At 37.1% G+C, this 17,502-nt stretch overlaps 1 protein-coding gene across 2 annotated transcripts in view; it reads left to right on the forward strand.

Moving 5' to 3' along the window:
* The first annotated feature begins 11,859 nt into the window (after positions 1-11,859).
* The window catches only part of LOC107513427 (cytohesin 1 interacting protein), a 66,952-nt gene continuing 61,309 nt past the window's right edge, over positions 11,860-17,502 (forward strand). Inside the window, exons 1-3 of one of the 2 annotated variants that reach the window (XM_016150107.2) lie at positions 11,860-11,874; positions 12,749-12,849; positions 13,361-13,478. In XM_016150107.2, coding sequence (XP_016005593.2) covers positions 13,476-13,478 — 3 coding nt within the window. In that variant the 5' untranslated portion in view covers positions 11,860-11,874; positions 12,749-12,849; positions 13,361-13,475. Of the gene's footprint in view, positions 11,875-12,734; positions 12,850-13,360; positions 13,479-17,502 lie in introns of those variants that run through there. The other variant, XM_016150109.2, reaches the window with a different exon arrangement.

A 17,502-nucleotide genomic window follows, 5' to 3' on the forward strand; every position in this document is an offset into this window, starting at 1 on the left:
TACTATGAAATCTCTAATTGATAGAATTAGTGAGAGAGAAAATTTTGTTCACAGAGTTTTTTGCCTACTCTTTCTTTCCTCCCATAATTAGTAAAAAAAAAAAAAAAAAAAATACCAAAAGCTACATTGTAACTTCTCTGTACCCCTTTTGGGAAACACCATATATCCCAACAGGGACCAATAGAATGATTTCTTGCCTGGGGAGAGAACTAAGGTTTGCAGCAAAACACAAATGGACTTTATTTTTAAACCGTGACAATTTTTTTCTACCTCTTATCCTCCTCACATAGTGGATAGAGTTGAGTGGGGGAGAATGCTTCCATTTATTGACCAAGCACTTGCAAATACTTGATGTAGCTCTTATTTAATGCTATCACCTACTCGTGTGTTTACTTTCTGCATTTGCCAAACTTTATTTTCTTAAAAATATATTTACTATTAGTAATTATTTGAATCTAATCACAGAGAGAGAGAGAGGTAATTATGTTGTCCTGCATCATAATGCTTTTTATATCTGTATCTTCCTTGCCAGTCTCGTTATTACCACCGAAGTCCAAATCTTTATTTGTCGGACTATTGCAATAATCTATTAATTGTTGTCTCTAAGTAATCTCTTGTCTTCCCAAAAATACATTTGCTAGATTAATCTTCCTAAAATAGTATATCACACAAGTTGTTTCAATGTTCAATAACTGTTCATAGATCCTTATTGTCCCCAGGGAAAAAATCAATTATCTTTAGTCTAACATTTAAGGCTTTTATAATTTATCTTCTACCTACCTGTTTAACATACTTCAGTCCTTATCTGACTTGACTTCTTACAAGTAAGTCTGATCAATCTTTTTCTTTTAGTTTGGACAGCTATAACAAAATACCATAGGCCGAGTGGTTTACAAAACAAACATGTATATTCACAGCTTTGAATGTTGGGAACTCCAAGGTTAAGGTTCTGGCAGATTCCGCATCTGGCAAGGGCCCTTTTTCTGGTTTGCAGATACAGCCTTCTTGTTAAATCTTCATATGGATTTAGGAAGCATTGGTTTTCCTTCTTCTTTTAAGGGTACGAATCCCAGCATGAGAGCTCTGCACTCAAGACCTCATCTAGACCCAATTATTTCCCAAAGGCCATATGTCCTAACACCATCACTTTGGGTGTTAGGGCTTCAACATATGACTTTTGTGGAGAAACAAACATTTGGTCCAAAACACCTACCTTCTTATTAAAAAGCACTCTTCCCATGATTTCTTTGAGATAATAAATTCTTTTTAGAAAACTTTGTGTTGAAATGATTTCAGACTGATGGAAATTTGTTAGTATAAAGGACTGATTACTTTTCATTCAGATTCTCTATGTTAACATTTTACCACATTTGCTATATTATTTTTCTCTCTCTCTTTTATGCATGTATAAATACATGATGCTTCTTCACCTCTATCTACTTCAGTATGTATCTAAACACAGCATATTTTTTAATCACAGTATAATGTTTAAAATAGGAAATTAATGTATACAATACTATTCTCTAATACACAGAAAATGAGAAGGTGAGGCGCTAAATGGAAAAAATTATTGAAAAAACATATACTGCAAAAGCCTTGCATTAAATATAGAAAAAAATAACTTTTATAAATCAATTAAAAGAAGGTAAATTCTCCCTTCTCCACTGAGCCAAAGGCTGGGACACCTCACAAAAGAAGACTGACAAATCAATAAGCACAAGAGAAGATACTCAATATTAATAATGCAAATTAAAACTACAGTGAGATACTACTACACACACAGTAAAATGCTTAACAATATAAAAACAATGTAACAATCCCAAATGTAGCAAAAATATGGAGAATTAGAGCTATCGTGCCTATGGAATATAAAAATCATACAATTACTTTGAAAAATTGCTAATTTCTTACAAAGATAAACATAGATTTTCCCTATGATTCACCAATTTTACTCCACTTTAATTATCTAAGATGAAATTATATGCTCACAAAAAGATTGGACAAGAATACTCATAGTATCTTTATGTATTAAAGCCAATAACTAGAAACCACCCAAATGTTCATGAGAAGAGATCAATTGCAGTATATTCATACAATGGGATAGCATTCACGATGAAAGGAGACATACTTATCAACCAATACCACCCCAATAATTTTAATTTAAAAAAATTACAAATAAAACTCTAGAAGTTCATTTAAAAAAGATAGCCCTAGTTGGGGGTAACGTGGCATATACAATAATTAAATGATAACATAGATGCCATTTATGTTTTAATTTGTTTATACCTTCCATGAAATAACATCCAATGTTACCTTAAAAGATATAAAAAATAAATCATAAATTATGACCATAATTTTTCATAATATGAACTTGGAAGACATATTATTTTAGGTTTTTGCACATGTATCATTAAATTAAAATATTAAATTAAATATTTAATTTGTGAAATATAGGTTTATGCAATTTATACTTATATTTAAATTAGCTGATAAATTGAGTGATATGCATCATTTTTAGATGAAGTTAGGAAAGCTGGTCATTTTATTTTATTTTATTTTTCCCCCTCTTTAATTTTCTCCTGTCCCCCTACTTCAACCTCTGACCTATGGTTGTTGCTGTTTACCTTTAAGAACTGGATCTCTGAAGGCGGGGCGTCTCCTCCCACATGCTCATGGCATGCACCTGGGGCCTGGTGCCCCCAGCATATTTAGAGTGCTGGGGGAGCCTGGTGCACCCAGCATACTCGGGGGTCCTGGGGCATCCAGGGCCTGGCACACCTGGGGGGCCTGGCACACTTGGGGAGTGAACCCAGGACCTTCTGTGTGTAAAGCAGATGTGCTAACTGCTACACTATGGAGCCGCCCCTGGTAATTTTATTTTAATAATGAATTAACCTAATATGAAAGATCTGGGTTAACTTCAGAAATTTTTTAAATTTTATGAAAGATCATATGAAACTATTAATTATGTCATCATTTGCTGTGAGATAAAAATTATGAAATGAAATAGAGGCTTTTTTGCCTATCTAATAAACACATGAGTAATTTAGAGCAATTTTAATTGCCTTTTAAAGATTTTAAAATATGAGGAAATAAAATAAATAAAATAAAGAAATAATTGACTTCAAAGCAAAGGAGACATACTACAGATACAATTACATAATAAATCTCATAGACATGATGTTCAGGAAAAAAAAGCAAGGCATAAAAGAATAGAAATTGTATGATTCCATTTATAGAAATTCAAAATAGACAAGAATAATCTATGATAGTAGATATCATCACATTGCTTGCCTTGGCAGGGAGTGTACTGACTGGCAAGTATCATGGGTAAACATCTGATATGATGGAAATGACCTATATCTCCAATGAATGTGTGATCTCCAGGTGTATACATTTGTCAAAGTTGCTTGGCTTGTGTGTATGTCGCTGTGTCAATTATACCTTGGTAATAAATGTAAAACAAAAGTTGTGAATGGGCGCTGTCAGACTACAAGGATGTGTAAGAGGCTAGCTCTACCAGAAGTGGAGCTACTAACATCAACAATGGGAAGGCCTAGGAGTGAGCAGAGATTTCCAAAATTTAAAAGAAGAGAGAGCCACTTATAGCAGGCCAGTGAGCCGACCTCAGCAAGGGACACAGACAACCTTTGGTGAGTTTACAGGGATGGAACAAGTGAAATAAATAACCAAATTCAATCATCCTCTGTCCCTTCTACTTCATACCAGGGCCCTCCATTAATTGACCATTGAAAAGCCAGAGAGCATGGGAGCTCTGTCAATGTAGTTTTTATAGGTTAGCTTCGCAGGGCATGGGGTGGGGAGGAAAAAAGAGGAGATTAGATCTTAAGAGGAAAACAGAAGATATCCAGCATATACCTTATTTATACAACTTCAAAAGGAATCATTTAATCGTATAATATGCCTAGGCCAAGAGATTCTACAGATTGATAGGAACCTAAGTAATCTGAGGGTATATAAAAGAGAATTGAATTTCTTTAGTAATTGAAAGTGAACATATGATGAAATGAGAGACGGTGCAATTATGGTATGCCCAGAGGAATATAGGGCCTAGTAGAGTCAAAGGATTACTAGAGGTGGAGTAGTAGAAAGGGTTTTTGCAAATGAGACTATGGAGAAATTTCAGTTACCAGTAATGAAAGGTCAAGTATACATCTACAGGAATCAGTGGCTAAGGTAGCATAGAGTACAAAACAATTGAAGGAGTGGAAATCAGGGAACCAAGCAACCAGGGTAATGGAGGATTATCTGCACATCTATTGAGAACGTCAGGAATTATCACAAGACACAGAGAGCATCAGAGAACTAGGAGTTAAAACTTCCAAAAGAATAATGAGAAATAATGAGGAGAAGGCCACAAGAAGGAAAAGTGGGTTGTATAGTCTGTTAACTTGAATCATTCTGGATGCCTTTCTCTTTCTCAGCCCGAGTCAACCAGTCATTAAGTCCTGTCAATTTATTGCTTTTCTCAATAATAGCACCACTCCAGTCACCAGTAGGATTTTTAAAAAAATCATTTCTCTCTATTTTAAAGCATTAGTTTTCTAATTGGTCTTCCAGAAGCTATTCTTGCCAGTTTTTCTTTGCTGCAGTCACAGTGAACTTTTCTCAGTAAATACTATCATATCATATGATCCCCCTTATCTACTATAATTCAGCATTTAAATATTTTCAGTGTATCTCCACTGCTTTTAAGATTAGGAGCAAAATCCTTCAGGCCTAAAAGAACCCTGATGATTTGGCCTCAGGTCGGCTTGTGTAGTCTTATCAAGTAACATATTCTCCTATCACCTCTCTGAGCACTAGTCATGCACAACTTTCTGTCCTATCCTCCTTCAGTGTATTTGCACATGCTGCTTGCTTTGTCTGGGATGTATCCTCTTTTATCTCCCTATATTTCACCAGATTAATTAATAGTCATCAATTAAAGCTCATTTTAAATATCACCTGCCTAAGGAAACTATTCCCAACATTACCTGGACTGTGTCTATGCTAGCCAGATCTTTTATATATGAACAGTATGAGATGAGTGCTTCTAAAGGGAGATTCTTGAAGGACTATCTTACATGCAAGATATTTAAAATTCTCCTTTGTTTAGGGTTATGCTCAGCTGGTTGCTGGTATAGAAGGGACTAATTCATATGAATAAGTGTATACTCTTAAAGAAGTCACAAGTGAAGTTGGATATAATGACATAGTTTTAGCTCAAGAGCCTTGTGGAGAACTTGTCTGGACAAGCGTGTAAATTTTACTGGAACTCCCTCAGCTGCAGCCTTTAGAGTCCAACGATGCTGATTCCACTTTGAAGAATGAGGGCTGAATTATTGAGCATGGTTTTGTTCAATGTGAAATGCTCCATTGGATCTAAGGTAGCAGGGGCGCTGCAGTGTAAGAAAAGCTCAGTACCTCCAAGTTGCAGATGGGCCTTTAACAGCGACACCAAGCGGTAGCAAAAAGCACTAACGATAGTGGGCTAGTTTAGTTGTCTTAAACTATTTTCGTTAGAATTACTTAGGCAACTTTGAAAAGATACCAATTCTGGTAACGTTTGCACAACTCTATAAATTTACTTTAAAAAAATTATTGAATTGTACACATAAAGTGTTTGAATTTATACCTCAGTAAAGGAATGGAAAGTATAAAGATGATGCCAATGCTTGTCCCTACTCTTCAGCCAGTGGTTTCAGAATCTCTGGGGAGTAGGGCTTAGACACTAATAGGTATTAAAAACTCCCCAGGAAAATTTAGGAATATATAACAAAGGTATACATGCACTTATCTTCTGATCCAATAATCCTGTTTCTAGGAAGTTATTTGGGAGACGCACCTCCAGCCATACAAATAACACGTGGAACATTAAACAATGTTCCACGTGTAAATGCAAAATACAGGAAATCATTTAAATGCCCATGCACAGGAGAGTGGTTGAAGAAACTATGGGACATCCACTCAATAAAGAGTATTATGCAACTGTAAAAAAGAATGAAGAAGACTATTCCAAACCAACATGTAGGGATATTTAGGATGTACTCTGATGCGAAAAAAAGCAAAGAGCCAAAATACATCTAAATATGGTATCCTTCAAGTAAAAATGAAGGAGATATAAGAAAATATACATATATTTGCTCATTTATAAAGAAAGGAATATGGCAAGAATATATAGAGACTAATGTGATTGGTTATCCACAGGGTTGAGAGTGGAGTGGAAAGAAAAAGTGAGTGAGAATGTACAAAAGGGATGCGTAGAGACATTTCTCTAAGCACACCCTCTTGTACAGTTCTGACTTTTAGAGCCAAGTACAATTTCAGATATTAAAAAAAAATAGATAATTAAAATCAATCAGAATGTGTGGGAATCCAAACAGAACACAAATGCTAATCAGTGAATCTAACTCTACTAGAAATAAATACCAAAACCACAGTAATGAGTTAAAAAAAAAGATAATAATGAACTTAAGTAATATTGGAAAATAGTGTTTTGAATATATTTTACAAGGCCAAAGACAAAAGTACTACACACCAATACTGCACTGTCTTGAGTAAATTTGTTTTTCTCAGAGATAGGAATTAGTAACTATTCAAAATGATTTGAAACTATTTTATGTTTCTAATATTGAGTAAATAAACAAATAAAGTGCAGATAATGAGAACCACTTTATCACTGTCAGGAAAAGGAGTTACAGCTGAGGAAAAAGGAAAAGCTAGAATGAACCCTGTAAGTCAGAATTTCAAGTATCAGTTTTAACTACTAATTTTTAATGTATATATGGAGAGCTAGATATAAAAGTAGATATAAATGTGACACATCGACATCATGGACTTTCTCATAGGATTCACGAGAAGGGCATAACGTCGTTCTAATGATATTCTTGCCCAAAACACACAACTTACATTTAATCATGATGAAACATCAGACAAACCCAACTTAAAGAACATTCTAAAAAATAACTTTTCAAAAGTGTTAAGATCATGAAAGCCAAAGAAAAGGTAAGGCTGAGAAACAGTCCCAGATTGGAGGAGACTGGGCTTGAGGGAAGCTCTCTGGAGAGCCAGGCAGGATTCTGCGCTATTAGAATAAATGATTGCTTGAGTAATTAAACAGCTGAGGCCAAATGAATAATCCAGGAGTTGATGCAAGTCATTGAGATTAAGAATACTCTTACACCACCATAGACTTTTCCACTGTAGCAATCATTAAATTATAATCATATGTCTGTCTCCCTCACTAGAATGTAAGTTCATGAACACAGATAAGTGTCACATCTATCTCATTCACCACTCTGTCCCAGTGCTCAACGCATTGCCTTGGACATAGTTATTGTTCGGTGAATGTGCTAAAAAACAGCCTTAACCTTTTTTTTGCTGGTCAAGCCCATGCAAGCACATTTTGTCTCTTATCTTTGCTCCAAGTAGCTCTGCTGGTAGGAACATTCTGTCCACAGGTGACTGAGTGTTTCATCCCTTTTTTAAATGCCTCCCCTTCTTCAGGCTCACTGCAAGCCCCAGCATTTAGTAGAAAGCATCTTGGGCTTTAGAATTCAGGTCCCAGTTCTCTCACCCTCCATCCTATAAACTATCTCAGGCCTTTCCTCCTCTCCAGGCTTGATTACTTCAATAGTAAAGAAAAGCCTCTGGATTGCTGAGTAATGATTTTCAAAAATTTTTTCGAATTTGTTTTGTTGTAGTGATTATTGATGAGTAGATCTTTTATTTGCTTAATTTTGCTGGCTCCTTTTCTTTAAAGGAAATCTGTATACAGTACTCACAGGTGTGCATAAAAAATACAAGTAACAATGGAATGGCTCTCATCTGATTGGGGAAAACTGAGGGGAGGGGAGTGGGCTGGGAAGCGATGCAGTCTTATGCCACCTAGCTGTGGAAACTTTTGAGGTACCAATGACAAATTTCTATCCATAGTTTCAAAACTAAAAGTTGCTACAATTTTTCTGCCACCTTCAGAAGAACTAATTAGACTTTCCTGTGAGCTGTGGCATTTAATCTTTCTCCCTTCCATTTTTCATTTACCATACTGCAACCCGGACTAACAGGAATGGGCCATAATTTTTTAGATCCAAGACTTGGTACAAAGCCCTCACCTAGTAGTTCACTTGGTGTAAGCTTCTTAATGATGATCACTGAGATTAGGATCTCCAGAAACTTCTCGGAGGAGGTGGCTCCTGAGTGGGCCCGGGGGAGGGAGAGAGGATTTAAATTAGTGGCAAGGAGGTCATTAGCTCTTATCAGTGGGGGCTGTGCAGTGATGATAGACCAAGGAGGCCATGAATGGGGAATCATGAGGAGTTTTGAAGGACAGGGATAGTAGGTGCATGATGGGCTGAGTGGGGGTGGGGGCCCGAGAAAGGGCATATGAGTGTAATAGCCCGGCTATAATTTGAGACACCTTACAACTAGAAACAGAAATTATCATGCTATATTTAAATTCATTCCCCAGTGTAGTCTTCTTAGCATGATACTCCAGAAAGATAATTGGAATTGGCTAGTTTCCAGGTATGTTCAAAATTAATTCCAAACAAAATGTAGGCAGCCTCAAAAGCAAAACTTTTCCTGACATTTCCCAGGCCACGTCACACAGCCCTTATTCTCAGCTCAAGCCTACACCGTTTTTTTTCAGATCCAGATGAGAAAACGATGATGATTGCTCTTATATCAGAACGTCTTTCACCAGAGTTCCACTGGTTTGGTTGGCGGCTTGCTCCAGCCAGCTGGCTGTCCATGGGAATATCCTGCCCTCTGCTGGATTTGGCTGAAAAAAATGAATTTTCATTGCCTGCTAAGGAATTAATGAAGGTTAAAGATTTCCATTTAATCTGAAAATAAATATTTGCTTGCATGTTGATCAGGTCTAATTAATCAGGGAATGTATCCCCTAAATGGCATGTGGATTCTTAGGAGATTTCCAGTATCTTGGAAAAATATGTATTAGACGTACATTTCTTGCTCAGCAAACAGGTGCAAAACATGCAGTGCCAGCATTTTTAAAGAAATGTAAAGAATTGAAGCTGCATCTCTAATAATTTAAAAAATATTCACACAGTATGATGTGATAGAAAGAACCTCGATGGTACTGTCAGACTGTTTGTGTTTGTATATTAATTCTGCGAGATGCTAAATCTGTCTGAGACTCAGTTTCTTCATCTGTATATTACCATACCCATCTAAAAGGTTGCTGTGAGGATCAAATGAGCTACTAATATATATAAAAGAACTTTATCATTCCCACAAAAAGTGTGACGTTTTTAACATACACGCTATGCACAGGTTCCCACAAGAGCACACACACACAGTACATACAAGAAGTTCACACAAACATACAGAACAACGTTGTTCAGTTATTGACTTCCTGAAATTTACTTTGGGTAAATATAGGAAAAAGCTATCAATATTTCAAATGTAGAGAAATGGAAGGAACCTTCTTAAACATATTGAAAGAAAGCAGGATCCCCTTAAAATAATTTTTGTGAGAGCTCTAGAGACAGAATAACTTTTTTATTGAGGAGTGTTTATCTTCGACTGCCTATCAGTACACTCTGTGCAACCTATAAGAGTGTCTACATTTTTCATATTCAGAAAGATTAAAATGACAAAATGAGGTCTAAGGATATCTTTTACAGCAATTTAATCCCTTCCTTTTCTCCTTTCCTCTTTTGTTCTGGGCCATTCCCTATTTCTTTCTTCTTGTTCTCCTCCTGTTTGATTTGAAACCAGAAATAAGTAATTTCAAGTAGAATTGTCATTGCTCTCAACGGTTAGCTGTTTCTTGCCTCCTTCAGCAATTCAGTAAGTCTACTGTTTTCAGCGTTGTTATTATAATCGCAGGAGAATATGGTCCCAGCTCTTGAATCATTGACCATCTAAAGGGTGAAAAGCTGAGTGACAGTGGTGTTGATGTTAATATAGTAGCTCTTTAATAAAAAATAGATGTTCTTAACTTAATAATTTATTTAATTGATTTTATTGTCTTCATTAGCAGCTCTGCTTAATAAAGGTTTTTTAAACATCCCATTTGTGCTTTCAGCTTCAGAGTAAACCCAAGTGTAATTAATCACTGTGCCAGCCTCAGTAAGTGCTCTATTGATGTTTTGTAGAAAACTTGTCTTCAACAAAGATTTAAAACTAATTGCTGAAGATATAAAGGCATATGATACGCTCTTTCTACATGAGATATTCAGGCTTTAGTTAGAATAGATACCTATAGAAATAAATATGTGATAAGCTACTGCTGTGGGAATTGGGAAAGAAATAACCAGAAGATGTCATCTGACCTTGAAAAATCAATAATTTTCCAGGTGGACAAAGTGTGTGTGTGTGTGTGTGTGTGTGTGTGTGCGTGTGCACACGTGTGCACTTGTTGAAGCATGCGAGGGGAGCAACTTTCAAGGCAGAGGGTATCAGATAACTATAAGTGAAAATTATAAAAGTCTGCTTTGGCTAGAGTAATAGGGAGGGTGAGGCTGAAGAAGGAAAGGTAGTTTGGGGCCAAATGAAGATGCTCTTTAATTGATAAGATATAGAGCTTGAATTTCACTGGGTACCTGTGTTAACTAGTACACTTGAGTAGCGAATCAATATTATACCTCTATTATATTCTGTTTAGTCAAGGAAGTGTTTATTAAGGAGGAAAGTTGGATTTTAGATGGTATTGTAATTCCCTATGACTTTTAAAATATGTGCAAATTTCTGAGTGAAAAACTGCAAAGGCCTCTATGTTCAGTCCAAACTGGGTTGGGTTAGTGACTCTGAGAGCAGACTAGAATCCTTATCTTCCATCTTTAAAACACGATGGCTTAAATCCTTTTCGAATCATCAGAAAAGCTGTGCAGTTTTATAAAACAGCCACCAGTCTTTTTGGTCTAGTTAGCCGTAAATAACCATGTACTCTGAAATATCTGGAGCTCATTTCCTAAGGAGAAAGATTTAGAAATGGCATAAGTCACTTTCTACATCTGACTTGCCATTTTGTCACATAAAATAAAAAGGAGTTCAGAAACAGACCCACGGATAAAAGCTCTCGACTTTACCAAACATGCCTGCTCATTTGATTGATCAATTTTTAAAAGCCAGATTATTTATATAAATTGCTTGGCATGTTATTACCAATCTTTACTCTCCTTATATGCCTACAATGTTTCCACAAACATTTCAAGAGGCGGTATTGCTCACAATAAAGCTTTGTTTACTTAAAAAGAAAGCTCTTTGAATTGATATTCCCCAATTTCTATCATTGCAATGAGAGGTACAGTCAATTTAAAATTATTTTCTTTGTGTTTGCTCAGCGCTTAGCACATTATGGACATTCTGAAGAATAGAGCGCATTCCATTAAACAATTTTGGCCAAAATAAAATGTACACAAGTGTATTAAGTAGTGTAGCCAGGTGCTTAGAGTCCTGACAAAGCAAGCAGGTGGGCATGGACTAATGAAAGAGCCTGTAGGAGCACAGGCGTCGACTGTCTTTCTTACTCTTCTAGCTTCGGTACCCAAAACATAGTAGGTACTCAATAAATATTTGAGGAATAACAAAACAATGAATAAACTCTCTTCCCTAGTAACTTTGCTTGCACTGGCATAATAAAGTAAGAATTGCTCAATGACTACTTGGACTTGGTCTCATGAGTTAACATTTGCAAAGAACTTTAAACTTCTTGGGGAAAAGAGTGGTGTTTTTCTTGGCACCGTATTGTATTTGCAGTGGCACACAAATTGCTCCTCCTTTTCTTCCTCCAGCTGCCTGCGCCGTGCCCTCCCCCAGCTCCTTGCTGGGCCAGGATCTCCCAAAGGGCAGCCACGCTGCTCTTACTGACTTCTTCCAGTCACCTCCAGCCTTTCAAGAAAGGTAGGGACAAAACAAATGTCGGACAATTTCTTGAAGGTCTCTCAAGAAGCTCTGGGGAAATGGAATTTGGGTCGCGCTTAATGACTCTTAGAACTATTGGTGTATAGAGGAATCCAAGTTCTTGGCCAGCCATGGAAGAAGCTATTGGGACAGATGGGCTGATCCGTAAGGACACATCAAACTAAATCCTGAAGGGAAGATAGAGGGAGTCATGTAGGCGATTGTATGTGCCAAAGCAGCTGTTTTATAAAGTGCATATAGTTTTATACACATAATACAAAACCTTGACTCCAACTGGCAGAAACTATTGTAGTTTTGTTAGAAGGAACTCATGTTTCCTTTCATATGGGTAAAAATTTTAACTATTATGATTAATTTCCCCCATTTTTAAATATTTGATGATGGCAAATAATGGGATTCTATCTCGCAATAGATAATCATAGGCTGGAATGTTTTTGATTGTATTTGTTACTATAAAATTGCCTTTATTTTTAGGAACAATAATTAAACAGTTCAAATGTGTTTTGGAAAACAAAATCTGTTTTCTATTAAAAATTGCTGTCTTTTATGAATAGATTCAAGAAAAAAGTTTTTTTTTCCTGTTGAGGTGGTATTAACTTTCAACTGATCTTGCACAATAAATACCTCAAAGTAATGCACAGAGAGCTAGTTACAGTTGCAGAATAACTAGAAAGACTATCGGAAGCAGATCTTGCCTTTGAGGCAGGAACAGGTCCTATTTTCCACAACTTTGAAGTGACTTGTTTTCCAAACCAAATCACGAGGTTTTCTCTGTGTGTGGAAACTTTTCCGTGATACATATGCTGGTTGCTGTGCTTATGGCAAATTTGCTCTCTCTATAAATTGTTTTTAGGGCCTGGAAATGAAAGTTATGTGGAGAAAAGCTAACCTGATTTTCTGGCAAAAAGATAGACTACATTAAGGATATCTGTTTTGCTTCCAAGAAAAACTCAGGTAAGTCTGACTTCATTTAACAGCATGAAGTTAACTAAGTCTTAGTTTTGTTTTTATAAAACAAACAAATGATCGAAGGAATCTTCCTTCTAATTAAATTGTACTCATTATTAATCTGAAACAAAAGCAAATGGAGTAAAACTTGTAGTTAGCTAATAGCAAGGAGCATTTGAAAATCTGAAAGCTTAGCGTCCCCATAGCAGCCATATGTGGAACATTTATTTGGAAGTGACTCCAGATAAGAAATAGCTTCCCCCTCACACACACTTGATTCAATACAGAACGAAGAACCCTGATTTTCCGTTTGTATAGAGCTTGAGAATCACATAGACATTACTGAATATTTGTTGTTTTCTTCTCTTTTATTTGTAAGGTATTTGATACTAGACGGTTTGTTCCTGTCCTGCAATAAATAGATGGGAGTGCCCTCTGGGAAAGAGGAGGAGGGCAGCATTAATTAGGGTGGGATCGAATTTCCTTTTCAAAAGGTCAGTATCCTGTTGCATTGCAGGGGGCTGTAAATTCATTTAGAGCAGAAGAGGCAAAACCTCATAAGCTCTGGCTCGGCAACCAGGAATCACTGTCAGAGATTTGCCAACCAAAGTTCATTTGAGAACTGAAGTTCTATGGTAAGTGTGGGTTTGAAATGTGAGGGTTGATTCTTATTATGCACTATCGTTATTTTCTTTGATGTGGAGGAGGGGAAGATGTGAATAAGTTTTACTGTAGCATTGAATATTAAGATAAATAAAATATTCAGGGAATTGTTGCTGGGAATTCGATATTCAAGTGTTTAATGAGTAAGCTGGTTGGCTTTTAGGGTTTCTTTTTTCCTAAATATTCTGGACTTCTTTCTACTTGTGTTTTTGTTATCATTCTTGTTACGAGGTCTCTCCTCTTTTTTTTTTTTTTATATTGTATGGTCAGTGGATTTGATAATGGTCAAATGTGGAGTTTATGTCATCCAGACAATTTTAGATAATGACCAGAGAGGTCCAATAAATACAGGAGTGTGATATCATTGCAAGGGGAAGGGAAAAAAACTGGTCAAGAAAGTTAAAGTTTCTTTTCAAAAGAAAAGAGGGAGCTAGCGAAAAGCCAAGTTTAAATTGGCTAAGCAGTAGAGCTCAAACATAATATTCTAATGATAAAGACAGGGTAAGGCAGCTCATGGAAATTTACTCTCTCTCTCTCTCATTCTGTGTGTGTGTGTGTGTGTGTGTGTGTGTGTGTGTGTGTGTGTGTGTGTGTGTGTGTTTAAGAAAAAGAGAAAATTGATTATTTTTTTTAAATCTGTATCCATGCTAACCTTTGTAAGAATAGGAATCCTGTCCTTTCAGCTCTATATCATCTCCTAAGAGACAATCAATAAATACTTATTGATCCAAAAGGTATCTTTTTGTAGCTGCTACCAGAAAAGGTGAACACACTAGTTACTTTGTCGTGCTTTCTGTGAGATAGGCCTGAATAAGGTAATCAGAGCTAGTCCGGCGACAGCTGAAGCTTATCAAATAAGTTTCAGCCCAAAAGTGAACTGTGGGCAGGCACATGACAGAGCATTTCCCCAACAGGGCAGGGTCACGATTTTGGCTTAGACCGCCAGGGGTCAGGGCATTGTTTCCAGGAAGGCTTTGTTAAAGGAGGCTTTTGGTGTCAAAGAAGATAGCTACAGGGTAGTGGGTCTCAAACTTCTAAGTATGTAAAGTGTTCAAGGACAGCTTCCTGCGTCTTAACTTTTAGTGATTCTGATTTAGGAAGTTGAGGGTAGGGGTGGCGTCCCTGGGGATCTTTATTTTGTAAAAGCTGCAGATGTTGGAGAACCTCACTTTTCAGAAAAATGTGTGGGGTTTCTCTAGCTTGTTTATCTCATTCGAGGACGGTTGGTTCAGACAAAGAGCCTGGCTCTGAGAGAGACTCAGAGCTGCTTAGATGAAGTAGCAGTGCCTGTCACACAGACCTGGGTTCGAATTCCCCGAGGCTTTGCACGAAGTGTTTTTTGTTCGCTAAGATTCAGGTTCCTTTTTTTATTATTATTATTTTTTTAAAAAAGAGGAGAACCATATTGTTTACTTCATGGAATTTAAAGAAATAATGCAGGCAAAACACTTAGCTGAGTGACTGACATATAATAAAGCATTAGTAAATGTTAGCTCTTGTGATGGGGAGAGAAGGGGACTGTCAGTGATAAACTCGCTGTAGCCAAGAAAATGGTTTACAGACAGAGCCAAGGTGTGACCAACCAAGAGATTAGCTCTTGGATGTAGCGGGTCCAGGGCCGATGTCTGAAGGTAGATCCTAGAATAGAAGATGAATAAACATGAGGATAGGAGACATACTTTCTCATCATTACAGATATTTCCCAAGAGTAGTAATGAACAACCCAGATGGAACAGTTCATTGGAATTATAATTGATTCCCAAATAGTATTTAAGTCAATAGCTTAATTGATTTTCCTCAGGAAAACCATTGTAAGATATTCTGAAGTGAAACAAAGTGGAATTAATCAAATTTGGCAATTTGTTCATATCTGCCATCCACCCCAAATGGAAAGAGTGATGAATGAAGAGAAAAATGGTCAAGGGTGGAAGGAAACAATGACCACCCATCAAATAGACTGTAATTAAATGGCATCCTTGTCTGGTAATACAGTACAGTGTCAGGTTGGACCGAATCGGCTGGCTGGCTCATGTGTAGCTGATGATGCCAAGTGCTCTATCTGATGAAGCATAAAGACTAGAGGAAACAGGACTGACACCTTAGTTAAGTGTCTTTCTTAAAAGACAAGGTGAAATTGAGTGGCATTTAAATACATGCTCTGAGTAAAACAGCTAATAAGTGAATAGATGGAAGATACGAAGAATGGGTGGGGTGAGGTGGGATCAGACTGTCTCAGGCAAATCATTTAGCTCTTTTCAGCCTTATTAAGTCCCCTTCCAGTCCTGATACACCATGATAAGCCACAGGAGGTGGGCTGAATCCTAAATCTCTTATATTTTTCTTACCTGGAAAGTAGTCCCTCAACTAGGGAAACTAAGTTATTGTCAAATGTTAGCTATTTTGAGAAATTTTGTTTACCCCGAGCTATAAATTTTTTAGTTTTTTGTTTGTTCGTTTTGTTTTTTACTTAAGCCTAAATTTCAACTTGAATATGTTTTTACCAGTGCTCTTATTTCTCTGGATAAATAACCACAGTAAAAGATGTTAACGATAAATAAATGGTGAAGAAAAAACTGCTGATAACGATAGCCACCATTCTTTGAGCACCTATCATCTATCTGTTAAGTATTGCGCTTGTCACATGAATTCTTATGCTAACCTTGTTAGGAGGCATTATTGTGTCTCTTTTCCATAAGGATTCTGAGAGGTCACAGAGGTAGCGAATTGCAGAGTTGGTATTTGAATCTAGGTCCTTATAATTCCAAAACCCATGCTCCTCTTTCTTTGAAAAACCGTCAGTGTGCTGTGCTGAGTAGTTTGCTCTTTGATTCAGGGTCTCCTAACTATTAAGCAAAAATACCATGTAAAGTTTATATTTAATGTCTTCCTCTTTCATTTTTCACTTGTGACCACTTTAGTGGAGTATTTTTTCCTAACAGCAATATCATATTATTTCGTTTACTTTGACTAATGAGTTTACCGACCAGTAGTAACTTGCCTGGGGCTTATACATGGAACTAACAATTGTTTTCTTCTCTGATTACTTAAGCTTTGTCAAATTTCCCTTTTCCTTGGGCAGATACAATGATCTTTTGGTCAGTTTTTTTTCTATTAAAATGAAACAAAAATAAAACGCAACTGATTTTTTGTTATAAAAAATTTAATTTTGATCCATTTAAATCTGTCCTCTCTGACATCACAGGTTAGATAAGAGGTTTTGAGGTCAGAAGGATAGGGATTACATCTCTCTCTCCTTCTAGACAACTATGGTTTGGGGAGATTCAGGGCAGGGAGGAAGGAGAAGAAAAGGATGAGTCTCTGATATTAAATAGTCTTTAGTGTAAGATTTTAACTCTTTGCTGGTTCAGGGGGACTGGAAGGAGGAGGCCCTCTGTGAGGTCAGCATCCCCAAGAGAGTTTTCGGAGGCCTTGGGGCCTCCTCTTGACACAGTCATTGATATGGGAGATTCACTCCATGATTTTAATCATGCAAATACTCTGGCCTCCTGCTGTTGGGTCTGCTCATTTAGCAGTCTGCCCTTGTGCATGGAATATTGCAACACAAACCTGACCACAGCCGCGGAGTTCACTCAGCCCACGAAGAGTTGTCCCAGGACTGTGCCCTCTCTCTTCTTTGCCTTTTCTTTCCTTCATTAGTTTAAACAGGTATAGGAGGTAGGCTAGCAAGGCCACTGCATATGCAGTCATCAAAGCTGGAAATGAAATTGTAGCATTCATGTACTACAGGCACCCCTTCCCATCTTTAACAAGGGCTTTCTTGGCAGCTCCTGTGCTTGATTCAGTGGTAAAAGGCGTGTCATTAGGGGAGTCGATGAAAAACCAGCAGCATTACTCTCTTCCACCCTCAACAAGGGGGCCTCACTGTGTTGATGATTTCCTGCTTTTTCTTTTCCAGTCTAGTCTTCCTATTTTAGACTTTATTGGGGAAGGGGAGGGCACAGTCTGGGTGATAGTTGAGAGCAGCAGAGCCATTTA

Source organism: Rousettus aegyptiacus, unplaced genomic scaffold (genome assembly GCF_014176215.1).
Source record: "Rousettus aegyptiacus isolate mRouAeg1 unplaced genomic scaffold, mRouAeg1.p scaffold_m13_p_2, whole genome shotgun sequence".
Classification (NCBI taxonomy): Eukaryota; Metazoa; Chordata; class Mammalia; order Chiroptera; family Pteropodidae; genus Rousettus; species Rousettus aegyptiacus.